The sequence below is a fragment of the Cyrtonyx montezumae genome, unplaced genomic scaffold (genome assembly GCF_038088225.1).
Source record: "Cyrtonyx montezumae isolate F1298 unplaced genomic scaffold, pur_monq_1.0 scaffold_7, whole genome shotgun sequence".
NCBI classification, from domain to species: Eukaryota; Metazoa; Chordata; class Aves; order Galliformes; family Odontophoridae; genus Cyrtonyx; species Cyrtonyx montezumae.
This window is the reverse complement of record NW_027072078.1, coordinates 21,563,471-21,582,435: the sequence shown is the minus strand read 5'-3', so window position 1 is coordinate 21,582,435 and position 18,965 is coordinate 21,563,471. Positions and strand designations below refer to the sequence as shown.

Here is an 18,965-nt window from a genome sequence, read left to right as displayed (position 1 = left end):
TGGGAGAATTACCTGCTCATTAACACCACCTGGTGATGAAGAGCAGCCCACCAGGAAGCACCCCAGGAGTGACTGGGGACAGCGCCAAGCTCTTTGCAACCCCTTGCAAAGGGACTGATGCAGTCTGGGCTCAGCACTGACCGCAGCATCCATATCCAGGTGCCAGCCCGTATCCATGTATCCATATATCCCACGGGGCAGGACTCCCAGGTGTGGCTGGGCATCCAGGGGCTGTTTGCCCAAGGACTGGTGGAAAGGGACGTATGTATCTGCAGCACTGAGGCACGTGGAAGAATTACCTTCCAGCATCTCCCACAGCACCCAGTCACTCATAGGCACCGTCAGGACCAACCCCACACACTGCTCCCGGCTGTGTCCTCACCTCACCCAAGTCCCTCTTTCCTCCACTCTTTGGCTTCACCTCATAGACAGTGGCACCACAGCCTCCAGCCAGCAGCATCTCCTGGGCACTGGGCTGGCACTGGGCTGGCACCAGGCCCCGCAGGGCTGCCCGGAGCTGGGCACAGCACAGGGTGAGCAGGCAGCGGAGCCAGGAGATGCAATCTAGGTGGTGCTATTTCTCTACTTTTGCACTGGTCGGGTTTGGGATTTTCCTCTCCCTATTCGCTGCCTTGGTCGTCGTCTTCTCCTCTCTCATTTTTTTTTCTTTTCCTTTTCTAAAAATACTTGACAGCGATTGAAAGGTCCCTTTAATCGAGGCCACAGAGCCCTTATTAAGGGCATGGGTCGGGGTGCTGGGCCGTGCCCGGCATAACGGCTTCATTAAACCCTGCGAAAACTAATATTTATGGAATCAAATTTATGGAGGCCGAGGCCGAACTTGTGGCCTTTAATGTGTGTCAGGAGCTCAAATCCAGCCGGCTTCAGGGAGGAGGGGGTGGGGACAGGGAAGGAGACCCCAGTGGGCCGGGCTGAGACAATGCGAGGTGACACTCTTCGCAGTTGGCATCAGCCTGGGCCAGGAAGGCACCTCGTCCCCATGCTGGATGCACAGGGCTAGGGGTACTGGCAGAGCTCTTTTTCCCACTGACAGCTCCGATCTACTTTCCTGTCTGCTCCTGCAGCCCACCCTTCCCATGCCCTGGGAGAGGATGTGTCCCAGCAGCAGGTCCTTGCTTGCAGCCCACATCCTCCAGGCAGTGCAGACCCATGTTGGAGATGGGACACAGCCCCAGCAATTCCACCCGGGAGGAATCAATGTGGTTGGAAAAGCCCAGAGAGCCCCGGAGCTCTGCCCCAGAGCCCTCATCACCCTGCAGCCCACATGTGCCTGTTCCAAAGGCTCCTGGGTTGTACTGACACAGGAGAAGGCAGGACACAAGGCTATAGGCACACACTCCCCACCCCATGGCTTCCCCTTCCCATCACCCGCTCTGCCCCTCATGCTGCTCCCTTGGAGAGGAAATATAAAAACCTCTGGCCCTGGGACTGGCCGGCCATGGCCCTGCAAAGGCCCTTTCATTCACTTTCTACAGACACAGGGGCTGCTCCGGATGTTTTTGTTTCCCCCTTGCCGCCCTTGAGAGAAGGCAGTGAGCCTGCGGCCAGCCCAGCCCTGGGGAGCCAGGGGCAGGCAGGGGCACAGGACCCTGCTGCTATTTTAGGAGCTGGATTTGGTATGGGAGTGGCTTCCCAGCTTCAAAGGAAGCACATGGAGACAAGAGCTGGGAGAGGAGAGGAAGGGTTAATGCATGGATGCATGGAAGGATGAAGAAAGGGAGGGATGATGGAGGGATGGAGAGAAGGATGGAGGGGAGAATGGATGGGTAGACGGTGTGTGAAGGAGCAGAAATGATACTGTGAGGGCAGAGAGCATCTATAATATGCTGCAGGGCTGCTGAGGGACTCAGCTGCCCCAGGAGTTGCAGCCGTGTCTCAGCACCATGGGCTGAGGAGGGGTAGAGCAGAGGGAGAAGGAACATCACCCGGACACACCCCTTTATTGCAAACAGACACAAGGGCAGGATGTGTTGTCTTCCAGCCAGAGTCACACCCCACTGGAGCCCTGTAGCATCCATCATGGCACCCACTCAGCAGCATCCCTCCCACTACCCCTAGGTCCAGCACAGGCTCCATGCAGGCAGCCTGGGATCTGAACCCGAGCAGAAGTACCAAAGGATTTCCTGAGATATTAGCACGTGGACAAGAAACTCCATCTCCCCTGCAGTGAGAATGACCCCAGAAGGATCCATGGAGAGACGTGGATGTGGCAGAGGACACACGGTGATCCACACAGCCTCTCTCAGGTGCTGGGGGAGCAGAGACCCTCAGGACAGCAGCAGCAACCTTTCAGCTGAAGAGCCCTTTCGCCTTCTTTGGCTTGGCCTTGGCCACGGGCAGCCGGGGCTTCTGCACTGGGGACGAGGTCAGCTGTGAGCAATGGGGAGGCAATGTTAGCCCCCTGGGGGGGGTTCTTCCAGGATGGGTGCAAATGAGAGCAGTGACACCCCCACCCCCATGGGGTAGTGCAGCAACACACACATGTGCAACAAGCCCATGCGCCTCCCAACCAGTGTGCGGGGAGTGGGACGTGCTAGGAATCAAGCCAAGCCCCCCAGCCCACCCTGGTGGGGCACAGGGCTGGGCTGCAGCAGCTGGCTCCAAGCCCCTACGAGTCCATGAAGCCCTATCCCGCTGCTGGCATGAACAGGCTGTTCCCAGCACCGTGCTCACCGTGGCTTCCTCACTCAAAGATGCTGTTTCATCCTCTGGGGACTGGGGCACCAGGTCGGGGTGTCCTGTGGTTTCTGCAGTAGGCGCCAGGTCCTCGGTGTCCTCTGGTGCCAGAAGGGAGAGATGCAATTTGGGGTTGAGCTGAGGGAGCACAGAGCATCACCCAAACCCACAATGCGAACAAGGGGAGCTCAGCTGGAAGCAAAGGGGAGTGGGCTGCATCCAGATCCTCACTCCCACTCCCCTGTGAAGGAGGCTTGTCCCAGGAGTGCTCCACATTCCCCTTCCTCCCAGCCAGGAGCTCCTCACCTGGGTGATGCCGTTTCCGAGCATGCTTGGCCTCCTGCAGCGTCACCGCCACGTAGAGCTGCCGCAGAGTGGAGGTGAACACGTGCCCATCTTCTGCACTGCAGATCTGGGGCAGTCTCTGAGGAGAGAATAGAGACACCGTCACACCACTGCTAGCACCAGGGTCAGGAATAGCCCCAGGAAGGGTCAGCTCCTGCCAGGCCACTCTGCCTTGTGCTGGGTGGCAGTAATGGGGCTGTGCTTCACTGTGGAGACCATGGCATGGCTCTGCCCACCTTGCAGGGATGCAGATCCTCCCCAGATGTCCACACACACACAGTGCTGCACACCTGCTGTCTTCCCATTAGGAAAAGGATGACACAGGCCAGGGCAGCCACTCGCATGTCATTCATGACCCGCTGAAGATAAGATCACATGGGAAGGGCTGTGGCTTTCCCAGCAGGAGCAGTGTGGAGGCATGCTGACAAGGAGCACAAGCTTTGGGCATGGGCAGGACCCCAGACACACAGTGGGGACAAGGAGCCTTGCCACAGCCTCCTGCAGCAATGCCTGCGTGTGCAGCACGAACCACATCCAGTGATGATGTGTGGAAATCCCCCTCATGCCCGTGCTCTCTGGGGGCTGCTGCTCTCACCCTGAGGGCTGTGCCAACATGTGCAGGGAGCTTGGAGGGTGCCTAGGGCACAACAGCTACAAAGGGGTGCAGGAAAGGAGGTATGCATGCAGGGCTGGGGAAATGCATGTGTGTGCTTGGGTGGGGGGGGGGGGGGAAGAGGGCTGCTAAGGGATATGCAGTTGTGTACATGTGCAGGTGTATGCATGTGTGATGAGAGTAGCTGCGGGTGCATGTGGGGCTGTTTGTGTGTCCATGTATGTGCGTGTGTGTCAAAGGTCCGGCAGTAACCTCTGCTCGGCTCCACACCCAGACAGCTGGAGAACAAAGTGTAACAGATAAGGCTGATTCCTCCCCAGGATGGGGCAGTGGGGAGGGGATGGGGACACTCAGACCCACTCAAGGCCAGAGCCCAGAGCCTGGGACAGCGTCCCAAGGGCAGAGAGGGCAGGCAGAGACCCCCAGTACTCTGTGCTGGGAAGGGAGGGGAGGACTAGTATCCAGAAGGGCACCTTCCCCACAGCTCTCAGCCCTCCCGATGGAGGTGACAGCATGGAAAACCCCTTAGCTGCAGGATATACGTACCATCGGGGTCTGCTTTTTGGCCGTCTCCTGTGTCCCTGCCCACTGCCAAAGGAGACAGCAGTGCCCTGGTCCAAGTCATGCGGCATCCTTGGGGCTGCTCACCACCTGCAGTGTCACCTTTAGGCTGTGAGCAACGTTGGCCCAGCATGAGACCCAGGAGAGGATGAGGGATGCTGAGTGCCTCGGACATCCCCGGGTGCTCTCGCACTGGATGTCTCAGTCCCCCAGGGCTGGGGTTGCTCCCAAGGCTGCAAAAGTGGTGTCCGATGCTGGGAAGGGGACTGCCTGCACTTCAAAGGCAGCAGAGGGGCTGGCATCGGGTGGCCGACACAGCCTAGATCAAAGGCACAAGCTGGAGTCATAATTCAGAGAAAAGCAAACAGCAGCTCCCAGGAAAGCCAGGAACGGCGGTGGAGTGAGCAAAGTGTACCAGATAGCACTGTGCGGGTCAGTGCCCCTGTGGGGCAGGGGAGTCCCTGCAGAGCCACCTGGTGCCAGGGCCTGTCCCCACCACCGAGGGATCCCTGGGAGCAGACGGGGCTGCAGGTGCAGGGCGCCCACTGCCCATGGCTCTGGGAAGGGGCTGCCACAAGCCTGGGCTGGAATTTGGGAGTCAGCAGGCAGCTCTGAACCAACGGATGGCCACAGCTCACCCGTGCAGGAATGGGATGGGAGGCTGCTGGGCACAGACCCGAAGGGAAATCAATGGGTTTATGACTGGTGCTGGAAGTTTCCCCACAGAGTTGTGACTCAGCAGGGAGCAGAGCGTGCTGTGCCAGCCAGCGGCCACCTGATGGCCCCGGAGGCTGAGAGGGACAGGGAGGTGTCCCCGGAGGGGCTGGTGAGGGGACAAGATGTGGCTGTGGGTGACATCCCCTTCCTCTTTGCCCCATGGCTCCAGCACATCGCAGAGCCAAACCCCACTGCAGCCAGCTTATTGTCTCCAGTATGGCTTCAGCCCCAGCTGCTGGAGCCTTGTTTTTCTCTGATTACTTCTCTGTGGGAGCTGGGACACAAGGGGTGTCAGCCAGGTTCCCCTGCCACGATGCCTGGATTGCTGGCAGGGGGGGTTGCCCCATGTTATGACTACCTGTCCACAAGGCCAAGCGCCGTGCCCCAGTATCAGGAGCTGCTCAAGGCTGCGGCACCGGCACGGGATGCTCAGCAGCACAGCCCAAACCCTGCGATTAGCCAAGCTGGGGGGGCTGCCCAGGAAGGAGGGGGCTGGGACACAGCACCTGTGTGCTCAGCGGGGTTGGCTCATGGGGAGATGCAGCCCAGGCACAGCATCCATCCCCATCACCCTGCCTTCACCCATCCCTGTCCGCACTCCCTTTGCAAGGGGCTGATAATAGATCAGATTTTAGATGTGCTCTTGCCCATGTCACCCACGGGTGAGGCAGCGTCGCCATCCCCCGGCTCAGGGCTGAGGCTGAAGGGACTGTGCTGGGCCCCCGCGCCCATGCCAAGCACCAGAGTCTAAATCGGTCGTGCTCAAAGCTGGGGACTGACCCTTTCATTATCACACCAGACGTTCGAAGCGGTTACCAACATTCTTCACTACAAACCCCATATTCCTATTTTTTAATATATTTTTAACTGGAAAACAGAGCGAACGAGGCCTGCTTGGAAATTACAGCCTGGCTGCTGTGGCTTGTATGTCAGATCTGCCCACATTCCCGTGGCCAGCCTCAGCACATGCTCCACAGGGGCACACTTAATAATTCCTACAGGGGCCGGGAGCCAAGGGGTGTGGGCTGGGTGGGAGGGGGGGGGGCACAGCTTCTCCAAGCTGGCCCCAACAGCAGATCCACAGAAGCGGCACGGTGGGGCAGTGGCCTGTGAGCATGACAAGCAAGGCAGCTGGCACTGCGCTGGTATAGCAAAGCCTGGTGATGCTGCAGCAAGCTGCCTGTGGTGGGAACAGCATCATGGCTGGGGCACTGCTGTGCTTTGTGGCTGGGCTGCTGGACCCTCCCCTGCCGCAGGGCTTGTGCTGCTGGCATGGCTCGCTGGGTGCATGCTGGGCATCACCACCCGTGGTCCTCCAGGGAGGGTTTCACCCTGGGACATGCAGAGAGGAGCATGTGTCCGTGCCACCAGTGAGGGGTCCTACCCGTGGGAGGACACATCTGATCTGCTGCCTCTGGCTGGGATCAAGGGTAGGGACAGCAGAGGGATGCACCCAAGTGGCGAGCCTGCGATGTTCCCAACGGCACCGTGAGCAGTGCTGGCACGGTGCAGTCGGGGCAGGGTAGCCAGGGCTTCCCCGGCACGGAGCCAGTACCGTGGACAACTGGCAGGAAGCAGCTGTGCCGGCAGGAAAAAGCAGCCCAATGCTCAGAGAGGTGATAGAGGTGATGGGGTCACCCCAGGGAACAGCGGGCGGCAAAGTCGGGGCAGCCAAGCGGCACGGCCTGGCACAGCTTGGCATGGCACGGCACAGGCTGGCACAGCCCTGCACTCCTCCCGGCACTGCGCATGGCCCTGCTGCGGGTGATGTTTTCCTTTCCCCCGACTTTCAAGGCCTTTCCAGCAAGCAAATGTCAGGCGCATAAAGAGCGGCACTGTGAGCGGAAGATGGAGCGAGAATGCCTGCCCGCGTCCCTCCGTAAGTGCCGTCTCACACTTCATCAAGGCGGCCTTTGCGAGCGAGGCACCCGCTTAACAACCAGCAGTCTATGCAGCCCGGTGACCGCAGCGGCCCGCTGCTCAATACTCTTTTCTTTTCCCCTTGTGCTGCTCTCGTGGGTTGGATTACAGCATGCAGAGCATTGTGCTGCTGCACGGCTGCGGGGATGCCGGGGTCCTGCCCTGCCCTGCCCTCCTGCTGCTCTTCCAGCTCTCAAGGACCAATCCAGGGGACAGGAGAGTTGGCGAGGGGATGGGTACAGCTGCACTGCGGATGAAGGGCTGCTGAGGCTCCACCCCAGCTGCAGGCATGTGCCAGCCCTGAGCCCAGCGTCCAGATTTTCCTGGGGTCCCCTCTTGGCATGGGGTGGCTCGTGCCAGCTTGCCGCTGTCGGGTGGACACATCATCCAGCTCTATTATTGCAGGGTGTGCTGCAGGCCATGCCAGCTCATGCCGGTTTATTATTGTCCATCCCGGAAAGCTGGACGCATAGCACCGGTTTGTTATTGTAGGGTTTCTCAGGAAGGTCGGCCAGCTCATCCTGGCATATTATTGCTCAGGGCACCTAGGGGGCTGGCCAGGAAACTTCCTGCAAAGTGGGGTGACGGAAACAAAGCCACACCTAGTGAATCACATGGGTGCCACATGGCGATAAGGGACAGAGGCAAGTGGGATGCTGCGCCCCAGCTCCACCCAGCAAAGACAAGCTCATGGGAACAAACACTCACGGCTCCCCCGGGGCAGTGATGCTAGCTGAGAAGTGAGAGCATGGGTCAGGAAGGAAACAACTGGGGTTTGTGCCAAGCCAGCAGCAGAGGATGGCCAGAGCAGCACCTTGGGAAGCAAAGCCTGAGGGTGGCAGGGGGGATGCTGCACCCAGTGTGACACTGAGCCCACTGAGGTTTAGCTGTGCCACCAAGCAGAAGCAGCATGGGGCAGAGCCAAGTGAGATTAGGGGCTCTGGGGGAAATCTGGGTGTGCTCAGGACCAGGCTGAGCCGCTCCTCCCTGGTGGCTTTGCGGTTCCTTCCCAGCATGGGTGCACCCAGCCGGAGGGGCAGCCCCTGGGACGCTGTCCCATCATCACCCGAAACTGCAGCAGGAAATGCAGAGGGGACAGCAGGGCTAATCCCTGGGCTGACGCAGGCATCTTGCTGGGCACAGTGGGTCAGCGGGACAGGGTCTGACATGCCCCAGCAGCACTGGCACCACTGCTGGCACCACCACTGAGTCACCTTCACCTCCCCTTGCTGGTGACAGCCCACGTTTCCCATTTCCTGCAGCCAGCAACATCCCTGGCATGGTACCGCCCTGCCCAGAGAACGCAGGGGCACTGAGCCCTTTCAGCACTGCCCTGGTGACACAGATTTCCTTTCTGGTTGCTGACCAGGTGAGACTGGTGACCTGTATTGCTCAGCTGTGCCCGTGCCCAGGTACCCCCACGGTGCCCAGTTTTCCCCCTAGAGTCCAGACATCCACCCGAGCAGAGCCCTCCTGAGGGCAGTGCCCAGGTGTTTCTATGATGCCCAGGTGTCCTTGTGGTACCCCAAGTGTCCCTGTGATGCCCAACTGTCCCCATGGTGCCCAGGTGTCCCACAGTGCCCAGGTGTCCCACGGGCAGTGCCCAGCTGCTCAGCACAGATGTTGGGCCTTGGCCAGGCAGCAGATTGAGTGTCAGGCTTGCTCTCTGCACTGTGCAGCAGCAATGGCAGGAGGCTAGGCTGCCTGGCGAGCACACAGCCCCTTCATTCATGGCAAAAATAGCCCCCCTAGGGTGTGGTCCAGCCTGGAAAAGCCCCCTCCAGCCCGGCCAGCCCATGTTTATTCAGCAGGGGACACGCTGCTCTCCCCCTGCCCGTGGCCCCGTGCTGTCTCTGTGCCAGAACAGCCGTTCCTGGACGCGGTTCCCCGGGTCCCCCCTGGCCAAAATACACAGGCTGGGGCATGGGGTGGCAAAGCCCTAAAAAGCACCGGGTTTGTCTCCAGGAGGAGCACCCCCTGTGATGTCATGAGAGTTTGCGAGCGGCCACATGAAAGGGGCTCGCTGCCCAGGAAATCCACGGGCCTGCACTCCAGCAGACAAGCCAGTGATTCTTCAGCAGGCAGGGAAGAAACTCTCAGAGAGCCGAAGCCAAGCCCCAGGGACAGCCCTCTTCTTCATAGTCCCCTAGGCCCTCACCCCTATTCCGCCTTCCTCCCTTATCCAAATCTCAGCCCCACAGACCCCAGCACCCCACTGGTGGGAGCATTCATCAGGCTGGGAGCAGGGGGTGATTTAGGGCCAGGGTCCACTGCTGGCAGATAACAGGGATGCAGCAGGGTATAGGATTCTCTTTCAGGAGGGATTATGACAGGGACAGCTGGGAACACACAGACTCAGCCCCCTACCCCCTCCCCAAGAGCTGGCCAGGATCTCAACCTGCTCCAACAGGCACCGAAGACTTGAGCTCTGAAACCAAATCAGCTGCCACGGGACCCCATCCCCATTTACAGCTGGGGTGAAGGCTGCTGCACCTGGACAGCAGGAGAAGCTCTGCCTTCCTTATCCTCCTCACGCAGAACCCTCCTGGCCGTGCACCCCAGCACTGCAGACCACTTGCTGCATGGGCACTGGAGATGGAAATCCCAACCCCGTCCCCTTCCCAGGGAAGGAGAGGGGCTCAGGCTCTGGGGTTGCCAATCACCAGCATTACAAATGCACCCTCAGAAGGAAAACAAAATAAAAACACCAAACAAAACAGAGAGGTGAAAAATTCCTTGACATTTCTCTCCTGTGAGTCCCCAGGGCCGGCAGAGAGGCGAGAGCCTCCGGCGTTTGTCAAGCAAACACTTTCACACCCCGGGCCACGCTCGGCACACTGCCGCTGGAATGCCAAATATATATTTAAGCCCTGCTCATCAAAGGAGCCTGTTCGGAGTCGGTCTCGGGCAATGCGCATGTGGGTTTGGCCCAGAGCAAAAACCAGAGGCGCTGAGAACACTGCTTGTGGATGAGAGACAGCGTGCATGCACGGAGGAGATAAGTGACAGCCTCCAAGGCCGTGCGCCTGTAGGTCGCGGGCTGGGCACGAGATACCTGCCGCCTTATCAGCTCGCGTCGCACCATGGGGTGGGGATGTTTAGGCTGGAGGACGGCCAGCAGCAGCTCTGCATTCCATGCTGTAAGCCCGGTCAGAGCTGAATGAGCTCAGCCAGCAGTGCAGGGTGCAGGGGGACGAGCTGGAAGCGGCACTGAGAGAGAACAACTGGGGAAAGAAGGGCTGGCTGAGGCCATCATGGTACCCATCACAGGAGGTGACAATTGTCCTCGGGCTGCAGGTCAGGGCCTGCCCAGGAAAGAAAATTATTGCTACAAGCAAGCCCAGCATGTTGGCACTGTGAAATCAGGCATTACGCGCTTGTTGCCCACAGCAGGAGCAGCCCAATGGTGTTACGTGGGGACAACCCCAGCCAGGGGGAGCCTACAGGGGTCTGACCCTGCGCAGCTGTGCCCCCACCCAGGTTCATCCCCAAGTGAGGGGAGGAAGTGCAGGGCTGTGGGTTGGGTTTCAGGCACCTGCCGCAAATAAAACACCCTGTCAGGAGTGTCCCCTCTGAGAGAGGGATGGGGTACCAGCGGGGCTGCAGGGACACAGCATCCCCATCTATCTTTGCTCTGTGGGGTTTGGTTTTGGATGCTGAGAAGCTCCTGCTGGGCTAGGGCAGGGAACAGGATGCTCCGGGATGCTCCCAACCAGTTCCCACAGCATTCAGGGCTGCCATGCTGTCCATGATTAGGGGACTCAAATTCTCAACCCTGTGACAGCAGTATTGTTCTGCCCCAGGCTCACCCAGAGTAGGGTTGCTGGCCAGCTCTTCATGCTTGGCAAAGAGGAAATCACACCCAGCCCGGCAGCAGGCCTGGAGTGCCGCCAGACTCTCTTCCTCCTGCTGCACGGACGTTTCCTCCTGCTCCTCTGCTAGTCCATGCTGGTGCCTGCTGTGCTAAGGCTCCGTGCACTCTGCTCACATCTCTGCCCCTGCCTACTTCACACAGCAGTGCCTTCTACTGATGGCCCACCCCTTTTTTAAATTCTCGCCATTTCCATTCTATATTTTTCTACTCCCTTTTTGTTCAATGTAGGATTATTTGTCAGTGTCCCTAAAACACTATGGCCAAGGTCTCCTCAGACCTCCTGCCTCCAGGAGCTGAGGATGCAAAAGAGCCTCTCTGACCACCTCGGAACTCAAAAAACACAGCTCTTCAATGGATGCCAGCACATCCACGGCCCAAGCAAGAGAACAGGAATCAATTACAGGCCTGGCAAGGGCAGGGCTGCTCTCAGGCTCCAGCACCAGTTCTGTGCCCACGTGGCACTGCACCGGGTTTGCTGGGGCTGAGCGCAGTCCACCTTCTGCCAGCATACCCCACAGACCCCGGGTGCAGATGTGCCGCAGCTGGCAGGAACACACAGGGGAACCACTTGAAAGCCATAGTAGGAACGTGCTGGTAAACCAGGGCCACTCCTCTGCTCCTCCAGAGCACTGCTCCACATGTTATTTATATATAGTGCTCCGAGTGCCCACCCAAGGGGAGTTCAACCCGTAAGGTGTACACTTTGTGCCCGCTCTGCCTTGCAGCTCCCAGCAGCCCTAGCCACATCTGCTCCACACCCACCTGGGAGCTAGGACGCTCACAACATGGCCTCACAGCCTCCACAGAGGAGCTGCAGCCTTGCTCTGGCCACCTGCATGCAGCTCAGGAACACAGAGATGGGCTTGGAGGGGGGCACGGGGACTCTCAGCATCTCCCAAGGGCTGCAGGGTGAGGATTCTCCCACAGCAGTGTGTGTCCCCAGCACCAACAGGGAGCAGGTGGCTGAATGTATTGACAAGTGTGGGGGAGAGGGGGGCAGGGCTTCGACAGCTTGCTCCTCACTCTGTGCATGTCCCACTGACACCAGTGACGGGAATAGAGCCGTCTGGGCCGTCTCCTCGGCACCCGCACATCCCGATTACCGGCCCAGAGCGGACCTGAGTCCTTCCACCCCCACCACAGAGGGGAAAGTTTCCAAATTAAAAACCTAAAACTGGCAACAAGGTGCCCGTGGCAGGAACCTCTTAAACTGGCCATTAAACTTTATAAGTTAGACGGGCACCGGGAGCAAAAGGCAGAGCTGCAGGAAAACAGCCACCCCTCCTCAGGCAGCCTAACCACGGCTGTCCCCAAAGCCACAGTGTTGACGTCACGGCATGACCTCACCCCATCACCCACCGCCTGGCCAGCCCCAGCCCCGTGTTTACCCCTGCCCAGCCCCAATGCTGTCCCTCGCAGCCCGCTTTCCTTTTGAGGTCAGCAGCCCTGGGGCCTGGCGAGGAAGAGGAAAAGAGCAGAAAGGAGGAAACCAAACCTCATTGCCCACAAAGGCGGGCTGCAAAACACGGAGCCCCGGCGGCTCCCTCCCAGCCCTGCTTCTCCTGGCCATGTGCTCCCTTCCTGCCCTAAGTGAGGTGGCCTTGAGGGATCATGGGTGCCCAGCTCTTGCCCCAGCTGCAGCTCAAACATCCTGCCTTGGCCATGCCTACTGCTGTTCTGCCATTTTCCTGCAGATAATGTTCTCCGTGCTCTCGGAGAGATGGGCTGAGAGTGGGTAACAGAGCCAGGTAAGGATGCTCTGCGCGTACACATAAGGACCTGCGTCCCAAGGGGCTACACGCCTGCCCCTAACCCTGCTGGGATCCAGCTGGGGATGTGTGGCCAGCCCTGTGGCACTGGATTTCGGCTGGAGGAGCGGGAAGACAGAGCACCAAGGCACCCAGACATCTGCCTCTGGACCTCTTTAAATTTCCTTCAGCTTCAGCCAGGCACAGGTGTGTCTGTGGTGCCAGCTTATCCTGCTTAGCAATGTGGAAGTGCAGCCAGAGTGGGATGAAACTGGTCTGGCAGTGATGCCAGAAGAGCACCATGGCATTTTTCAGAGCACGGGAGCAGCCAGGGGACAGCACTGGGAGCCCAAGCCCTGCACAAAGCCTGACCAATGCACTCAGCTCAGAGCTGTGTGTTGCCAGAAAATGAGTGAGAGCCACAAAATCCACAGGGGTTCACAAGGGGATAGTGAGGGAAAGAGCAGGGGCAGCTGCAGCAAGCCCATGGCACTGGTCAGAACAGGCTGGGAAGCCGCTGTCCCTACATGCTGCCGTGCAGAGCCACATGGGGCACGTTTTGCCCGCTGTCACCTCCACCAGAGGTCTGTGGGTTGCATTTATAGCCTCGGCCGCAGACCCTGTCCCCATAGCATCCGTGTCCTCTGGACCGCAAGGCACTGGCCTGCATCCCTCAGCCCACAGCATTCCGGGGAGCGAGCACCCACTGCCAGCCCTCGGTGCCCAGCACATGGGTGCATGCATGCACGAACACTGCCTGCACCCTGTAAGCATCGATCGGCACATACACACACTCACAAACAGGGCAGCCTCTGCAAACAACTGCTTGTTAAGTTAAAATTAAACTCTGCACAAATATTGACCTTTGGAGGGGACACAAACCCTGCCGATATATTTACCAGCTTTATAAATGGGCCTGACCACAGTGCCCTATATGCTGGGCTGGAGGAGACGAAGGTTGTGGAGGTGCCTAGATGACGTCCCCCACATCATGGGGCTCTTCTTGGACAACACCAGCGTGCCCCCAGCAGCCCTCCTGCCCCAGAGTGGGGCTCACCTTGGGAAAGGTTTGACCCAAGGATGAATAGAGCAACTTGGTTGTCATGGGACAAGAGACAAGTTCTTCTCCTAGGTGAAGAGTTTCCCTAGGACTCATGTTGGGCATCCAGATGGTCATCTAGCAAACACAAGGGCTCTGCACATCCGAGGAGCCCAGCATGATGGTGCCCGGCCCCAGGAGGCAGAGGGAGAGGAGAGCACAGCACATACAGCAGGGGATGCCCAAGTTCCAGCTCTCGGAAACACTGAATAGAGTCTTATTCAGGCTGATGTAAAACACTGTTAAAACACACAAAAATCCTTTGAGTAATGGGCGAGCGGGAAAGAGGCATCTATAATTAACAGTAACTGTTCGAGACGGTCGCTGCCCAGAGATGTGTACTGTGCAAAACCACTTGAAAAGGCCCCGTCTGAAAGGCGAAGCCTGGGGTTTTTCAAGAAGCCCGTCATGTAACCATCCTGGCCCTTCCAAAATAATTCTGCCATATTAAAAAAACCCAAAACCTCAGCTTAATCGCCCTGCAGCACTGGGACCGGAGAGCTCTGAGGAGAGGGGAAGGGAAGCACAACCGGCTTCCAATTAGAGCCTCGTTAGAAAGGAAAGCTGGAGAGCTATTAGAGAGCAGGGCAGGAGCAAGTCCAGCCTTGGGAGCTGGAAGGGACATCCCCACTGCCCTGCCCCACCGGTGGGCACAGTGGGACTCAGGGGTTCCAGATTCTCAGCAGCGGGCACAGAGCAGAAGGATGGGAGATACCTTTCAGGGACTGCTGCAGGCACAGGGGTCAAAGCCCCTTGGATGCCCTGATGCTGCACGGGGCAGGGTTTGGGAGTGCTCAAGGGGGAGTTGAGGACAGAGAAGACGGAGAGGATGGGGAAATGGGGGCTGCAGGCTTTGCCACGTCCTCCCACCCGCAGTGACACAAGGACCAGAGATTGCACATCCCCAAGGCACACGGTCTGCTAAGCCACAGCTTTGCCCAGCCCTGGCTGACAGCTGTACAGGGAGAGAAACCTCACAGTAAGCGCATCCATCCTCATCCTGCCCCTCAAGCCCCCATCTCTCCCATACAGTGCCTCCCCATGCCCCGAGCCTGGTTCAGCAGCCACAGCCAGACACCAGAGCACCAGAGCACAGCCAGCTTGCCGCAGGTGCCAGGGCATCACCCGCAGTGCAGATTCGGCCGCAGCATCCGCTTGCTTCATCAGCTCGCAGTTTAATTGCACCCAGTGGCCCTGCCGGCCAGGGCAGGCACTGGGCACCCGCACTCCGGCTGCAGCCTGGCCCCAGGGCTGGGCGGGAGGCACGCTGCCCAGAGCAGCCTCCCCTTCCCATCCCACAGCCTGGGACCCATCCAACACAAAGTTAATTTCTAACCATGGGTAACCACCAATGCCCAAGCAGAGATGATTTATCCCCTATCTGCCTGGGTCGGATTTATGAGCCACACATCCCCTAGGCTGCGATAAAGGCCATGTCTGTGCTCCTCCGCACCCCCCTGCCCATAGCCCCTCCGTGCGGACCCGCCACTCCCCCCCCCCCAACCCATTTACAAGCCTTTCCCCAGTGCGGAAACCTGACAGCCCACAGAAGAACAGTAAACAGCACAGAAAATAACACCCGCTGGAGGCCAAGCAGAGACGCGCCGGCCGGGGAAGCCACAAATGGTTCCTGCTTTCGGGACCTGCTCAAGAAAACAGAGTGGGATGGACCCCAGGATCCCAGCAGCCTTTGGAAGGGGCGAGGGGAGATGCTATGAATAGCTGAGGCCATTCTGGGGATGGTGGTGTAATGTATACCGGTCCCCACAGCATCAGAAAGGGGCAGCCCTGAGTGGGAGCAGGCGTTTCCCCTGCAAATGGGACCACTGATGCATGGTGGAAAATTCCTCAGTGCTTCATTGGCATGGTGTGAAGATGGAGGAATCGGGAGCCCACAGCAGGGCCAGGTACAGTTCGTGCTTGCCCCTGCATGTGGGACTGAGCAGAGGGTGACAAGGGAGGGCAGCCCCCAACTGCACGGCACAAGGCAGAACCCTGCAATGCTCCTGCTCCGGCTGGAGGGAGGGACCGTGTCACAACTCTCAGGGCAGGACTTTGGCAGCCCCTCACCATCCCCAAGCCCTCTGCGGAGCTGATAGCGGCAGCCCCAGCAAGAGAGAGAAGAGAGCCTTGTTCTGAGGCCAAGACTAAGGCGATTCAGTGCTCTGCTCCCCTGAGGTTTCTCAGGTGAAACCTGTCTCTGTAATGGCTGTGTCTGTAAAACATATGGAAATGCCCATAAAACCTGTATCAAATGCTACGTGGATATATACGGACATATGAAATTAGGAGTGCGTGGGGAATAGGGGCAGGACGGCTCTCTCCAAGCCGTAAACATGCACCAGAAAGAGGCAGGAGGGCAGCAGCTCCAGGAGCCATGCAGGCAGGGCAGCGCTCCGTGGAGCCGGGGCATGGGCACCATCAGCACCATGGGATGCCACCAGGACACAAAGACCAGCATGGGGATACAGCCCTGCAGCAGGCTTGGCATCCCTTGCCCTGACACCCCAGCCCCTCGCCGCATGGAGCAGGGGGTTTTGGCATCTAATGCCTACAGCCATCCTCTGGTATGCGCCCAGCATGCCGCTGGCAAAATCAAGCTGACAGCAGCTGAAACAACTCCAGATCAAGTCACCTCGCTACCTCCGTGCAGCTCTGCTCTGCCCTGTGCTGTTCACTTCAGGGCGCATCGCACCATAGCTCCAAAGCACAGAAGCTGTGGCCTGTGCATGGGGAATGCAGGATGTATTTGACTCCACAACAATAGGATCACCTATACCCCAGACATTAACAGCCCACAGCGTTACTGATGTCTGAGAACCACCAGGAGCCTGAAGTGAGGGATCTGAGGACAGAGGAGAGGTACAGAGGCAGTGGGAAGGCAACCACCAGTTACCAGTGGGAAAAAGAGATGCCCTAAAAGCCCTGGGGTGCACAACTCCGCACACTGCAAACCCTGCTGGGTCCAACAGCAGCCCTAGGGATGCAGCAACCCCTATGTCTCTCTGGGGATGTCCCATCCCCAAAGGGAAGCGTGGGCATGAGAAGATGGCATGGCACCATTCAGAGCGAGCAACTTCTATTTTCAGTCTGAGGGCGTTTGCACCAAATGCAAAGCACATGTACAACCCCAAACATGCAGAGATGGAGAAGTGCACCCACAGCTCAGGAGGTCTCTCTGTATTCTGGTCTTCACATCCACCTTAGCAAGCAGAGCCTTACCACCATCAGCATCTCATTGTATGAACCTGCCATGAGCCAGGCAAGACCTTATGACCCTATGCATCAGATTTTCCTTTTCCTACAATTCCACGACTTCAGGAGCTGAGGTTTATATGAAAACACTGAATACCAACGTGCTTTGCAGCAAAATCTAAATAAATAGGCAAATCCCTGCCAAGGATTAAGCAACACATCACAAGAGCAGCTGAGCCACGGCAGGCTGCTGTTCGCTCCCTGCACCGCACTGGGCAGAACCCATTTGGCTCCCTTTTTCCTTCCCTTGTCCTAGCAGAGATGAGCAGCTGGACTTCAAACCCAGCCCTCCACAGCTCCCACAGAAACTCCTCTGATCCTCATAGCCTTCCTAAAGCAAAAAAAAAATGGGCTGAGAACCCCCACAGATTTGGGGCTTAACCCTGCTTGTTCACTCTGGCTCACCCAAGAGAACAAAGCATACAGGGACCCACGTGCCTGGCTTGTGCAGCAGGGAAGCCCAGGGCAGGAATCAGCCCCAGGCACATCCCAGCTCCAAACCCACACCTGGCAGGACACAGGCTGTGTCTTGGCTGCCATCAGCATGGGGCTGTGCTCAGAGATCTGGGGAAATCCCGCTGGTCACTCCACCCCACATCCCTGCTGCATGGCAGCTGCCACGTGGCTCCCACTAAGGGGACAAAGTGCCTCTGCAAGGCACAGCTCTGCTGCCTGCAAGCATGTGTCTGTGGGGGCTGCAGCAGGGAGATGCAGAAACACAGAGCTAGGGACACAGAGAGGCAGCGCAGGCAGTGCCGCGGTTGCAGGAGTGCAGTGCAGAGGATGCAAAGCCAGGATGCAGCAACGCAGTGCCGATGCTGTGGTGACACAGTGCCCAGGATGCAGCGAGGCAGTGCTGGGATGTGCAGCTGCAGTGGCGTGCTGCAGAGCTGCAGAGCCACAGCCGCACGCAGCCGGGAGCTGAGGGCCACCAGCCTTCTGCTGCTGGTGACAGGGCGCCATCTGCCGCGTCCTTGTCACACACTGCTGTCCCCAAAGCACCAGAGCTGAGCCAACATTACACTTGGCCAGGCAAACGCAGCAACAGCCTCACGCCAATTCTGACAGCCCACTGCCAGGGCCAGCAGCAGTGTGGCATGCCCATCCCCCACCCTGCCCCATGTCCCATTCCTCTCCAGCAGCCTGGGATGTGCTCATCTGCAATGCACCTGCACGTGCAGATGTGGCTCTCCACCAGCCAGCCAAGGGGTGCTGCCCAGGGAGCAGAGGGTACACAGGGCCACCTGCAGTCCCCTGGCACAGCCTGGGGACAAAACTGAGGTCCCCCTGGGCACAGCATCAGGCTCCTGTGCTCAGTTGGTGCAGTGTGAGGTCACACCCAGGCCCATGAACCCAAGCAGGCACAGGAGGAACCTTCAAGTTGCACAATTCCTATATTATGTAGCACTAATAAAAATAAAAAAAAAAAGGGGGGGGGGAGTAGGGCTTGAAGTTTTCTTAGTGCCACATAGTAAAGTATTTATAGCAATCCAGGCGTGAATGGGCTGCTCACAGGCCACACTCCTCCTCGGCGTCAGGATCTCCAGGAATTATTCTGTGCAGTCACATTGTTGTATTCACCCCTAGATTGAGTTTAATTACAGACAGGCGGGGGAACAGGCTGTCAGTGTTCCAGCCTCGCCGGCAGAAGGGCGACTGAGCTGCCTTTAATGAACGGATTTTAAAAAGACCCAGAGCTGAAAGAGTGGGGGGGGGAGGAAGGCAAGGGGCTCTGGAAAAGGCCTGGGGTGAGCAGGGGGACAGGGCTGGGATTCAGGGCACAGGATGGCAGCCAGCACACGAAGGGAGCGGTACATGGCTGAGCTCTGCCCAGATGTGGCACAGCTGCTCCAGCTGCAGGCGCGGGGCTGGAGCGCGCGCTGAGTGCGGGATGGCTGATCCCTTCGGAGACCCAAAGAAAAAGGGGTTGGGGAGAGCTCCCAACTTATTACAGAGCAGGGTATAAACAGAACAAATAAATATAGAGCTGCTTTATTACAAGGCCGGCCAGCTCTGGTGGCTGACTGATTACAGGGCAGGCTGCTCCAGCGCTACCCAAGCCCGCACCTCAATAAAGGCCAGATTGGAGCTGCCTTCTGCTCATTTACAACTCCAACGTGCTGCTCAGTCCCGTGC

The 18,965-nt window shown here is 58.5% G+C and overlaps 1 protein-coding gene across 3 annotated transcripts in view; it reads right to left on the bottom strand.

The window, feature by feature from the left end:
* Positions 1 to 1,942: 1,942 nt before the first annotated feature.
* The window catches only part of LOC136057783 (non-homologous end-joining factor 1-like), a 38,130-nt gene continuing 21,107 nt past the window's right edge, over positions 1,943 to 18,965 (bottom strand). For all 3 annotated transcript variants that reach the window (XM_065750675.1, XM_065750677.1, XM_065750679.1), the window contains 3 exons: positions 3,004 to 3,121; positions 2,695 to 2,798; positions 1,943 to 2,391 (listed from right to left, as the gene is read on the bottom strand). In XM_065750675.1, the coding sequence (XP_065606747.1) occupies positions 2,311 to 2,391; positions 2,695 to 2,798; positions 3,004 to 3,121 (303 nt within the window). In that variant the 3' untranslated portion in view covers positions 1,943 to 2,310. The remainder of the gene's footprint in view (positions 2,392 to 2,694; positions 2,799 to 3,003; positions 3,122 to 18,965) is intronic.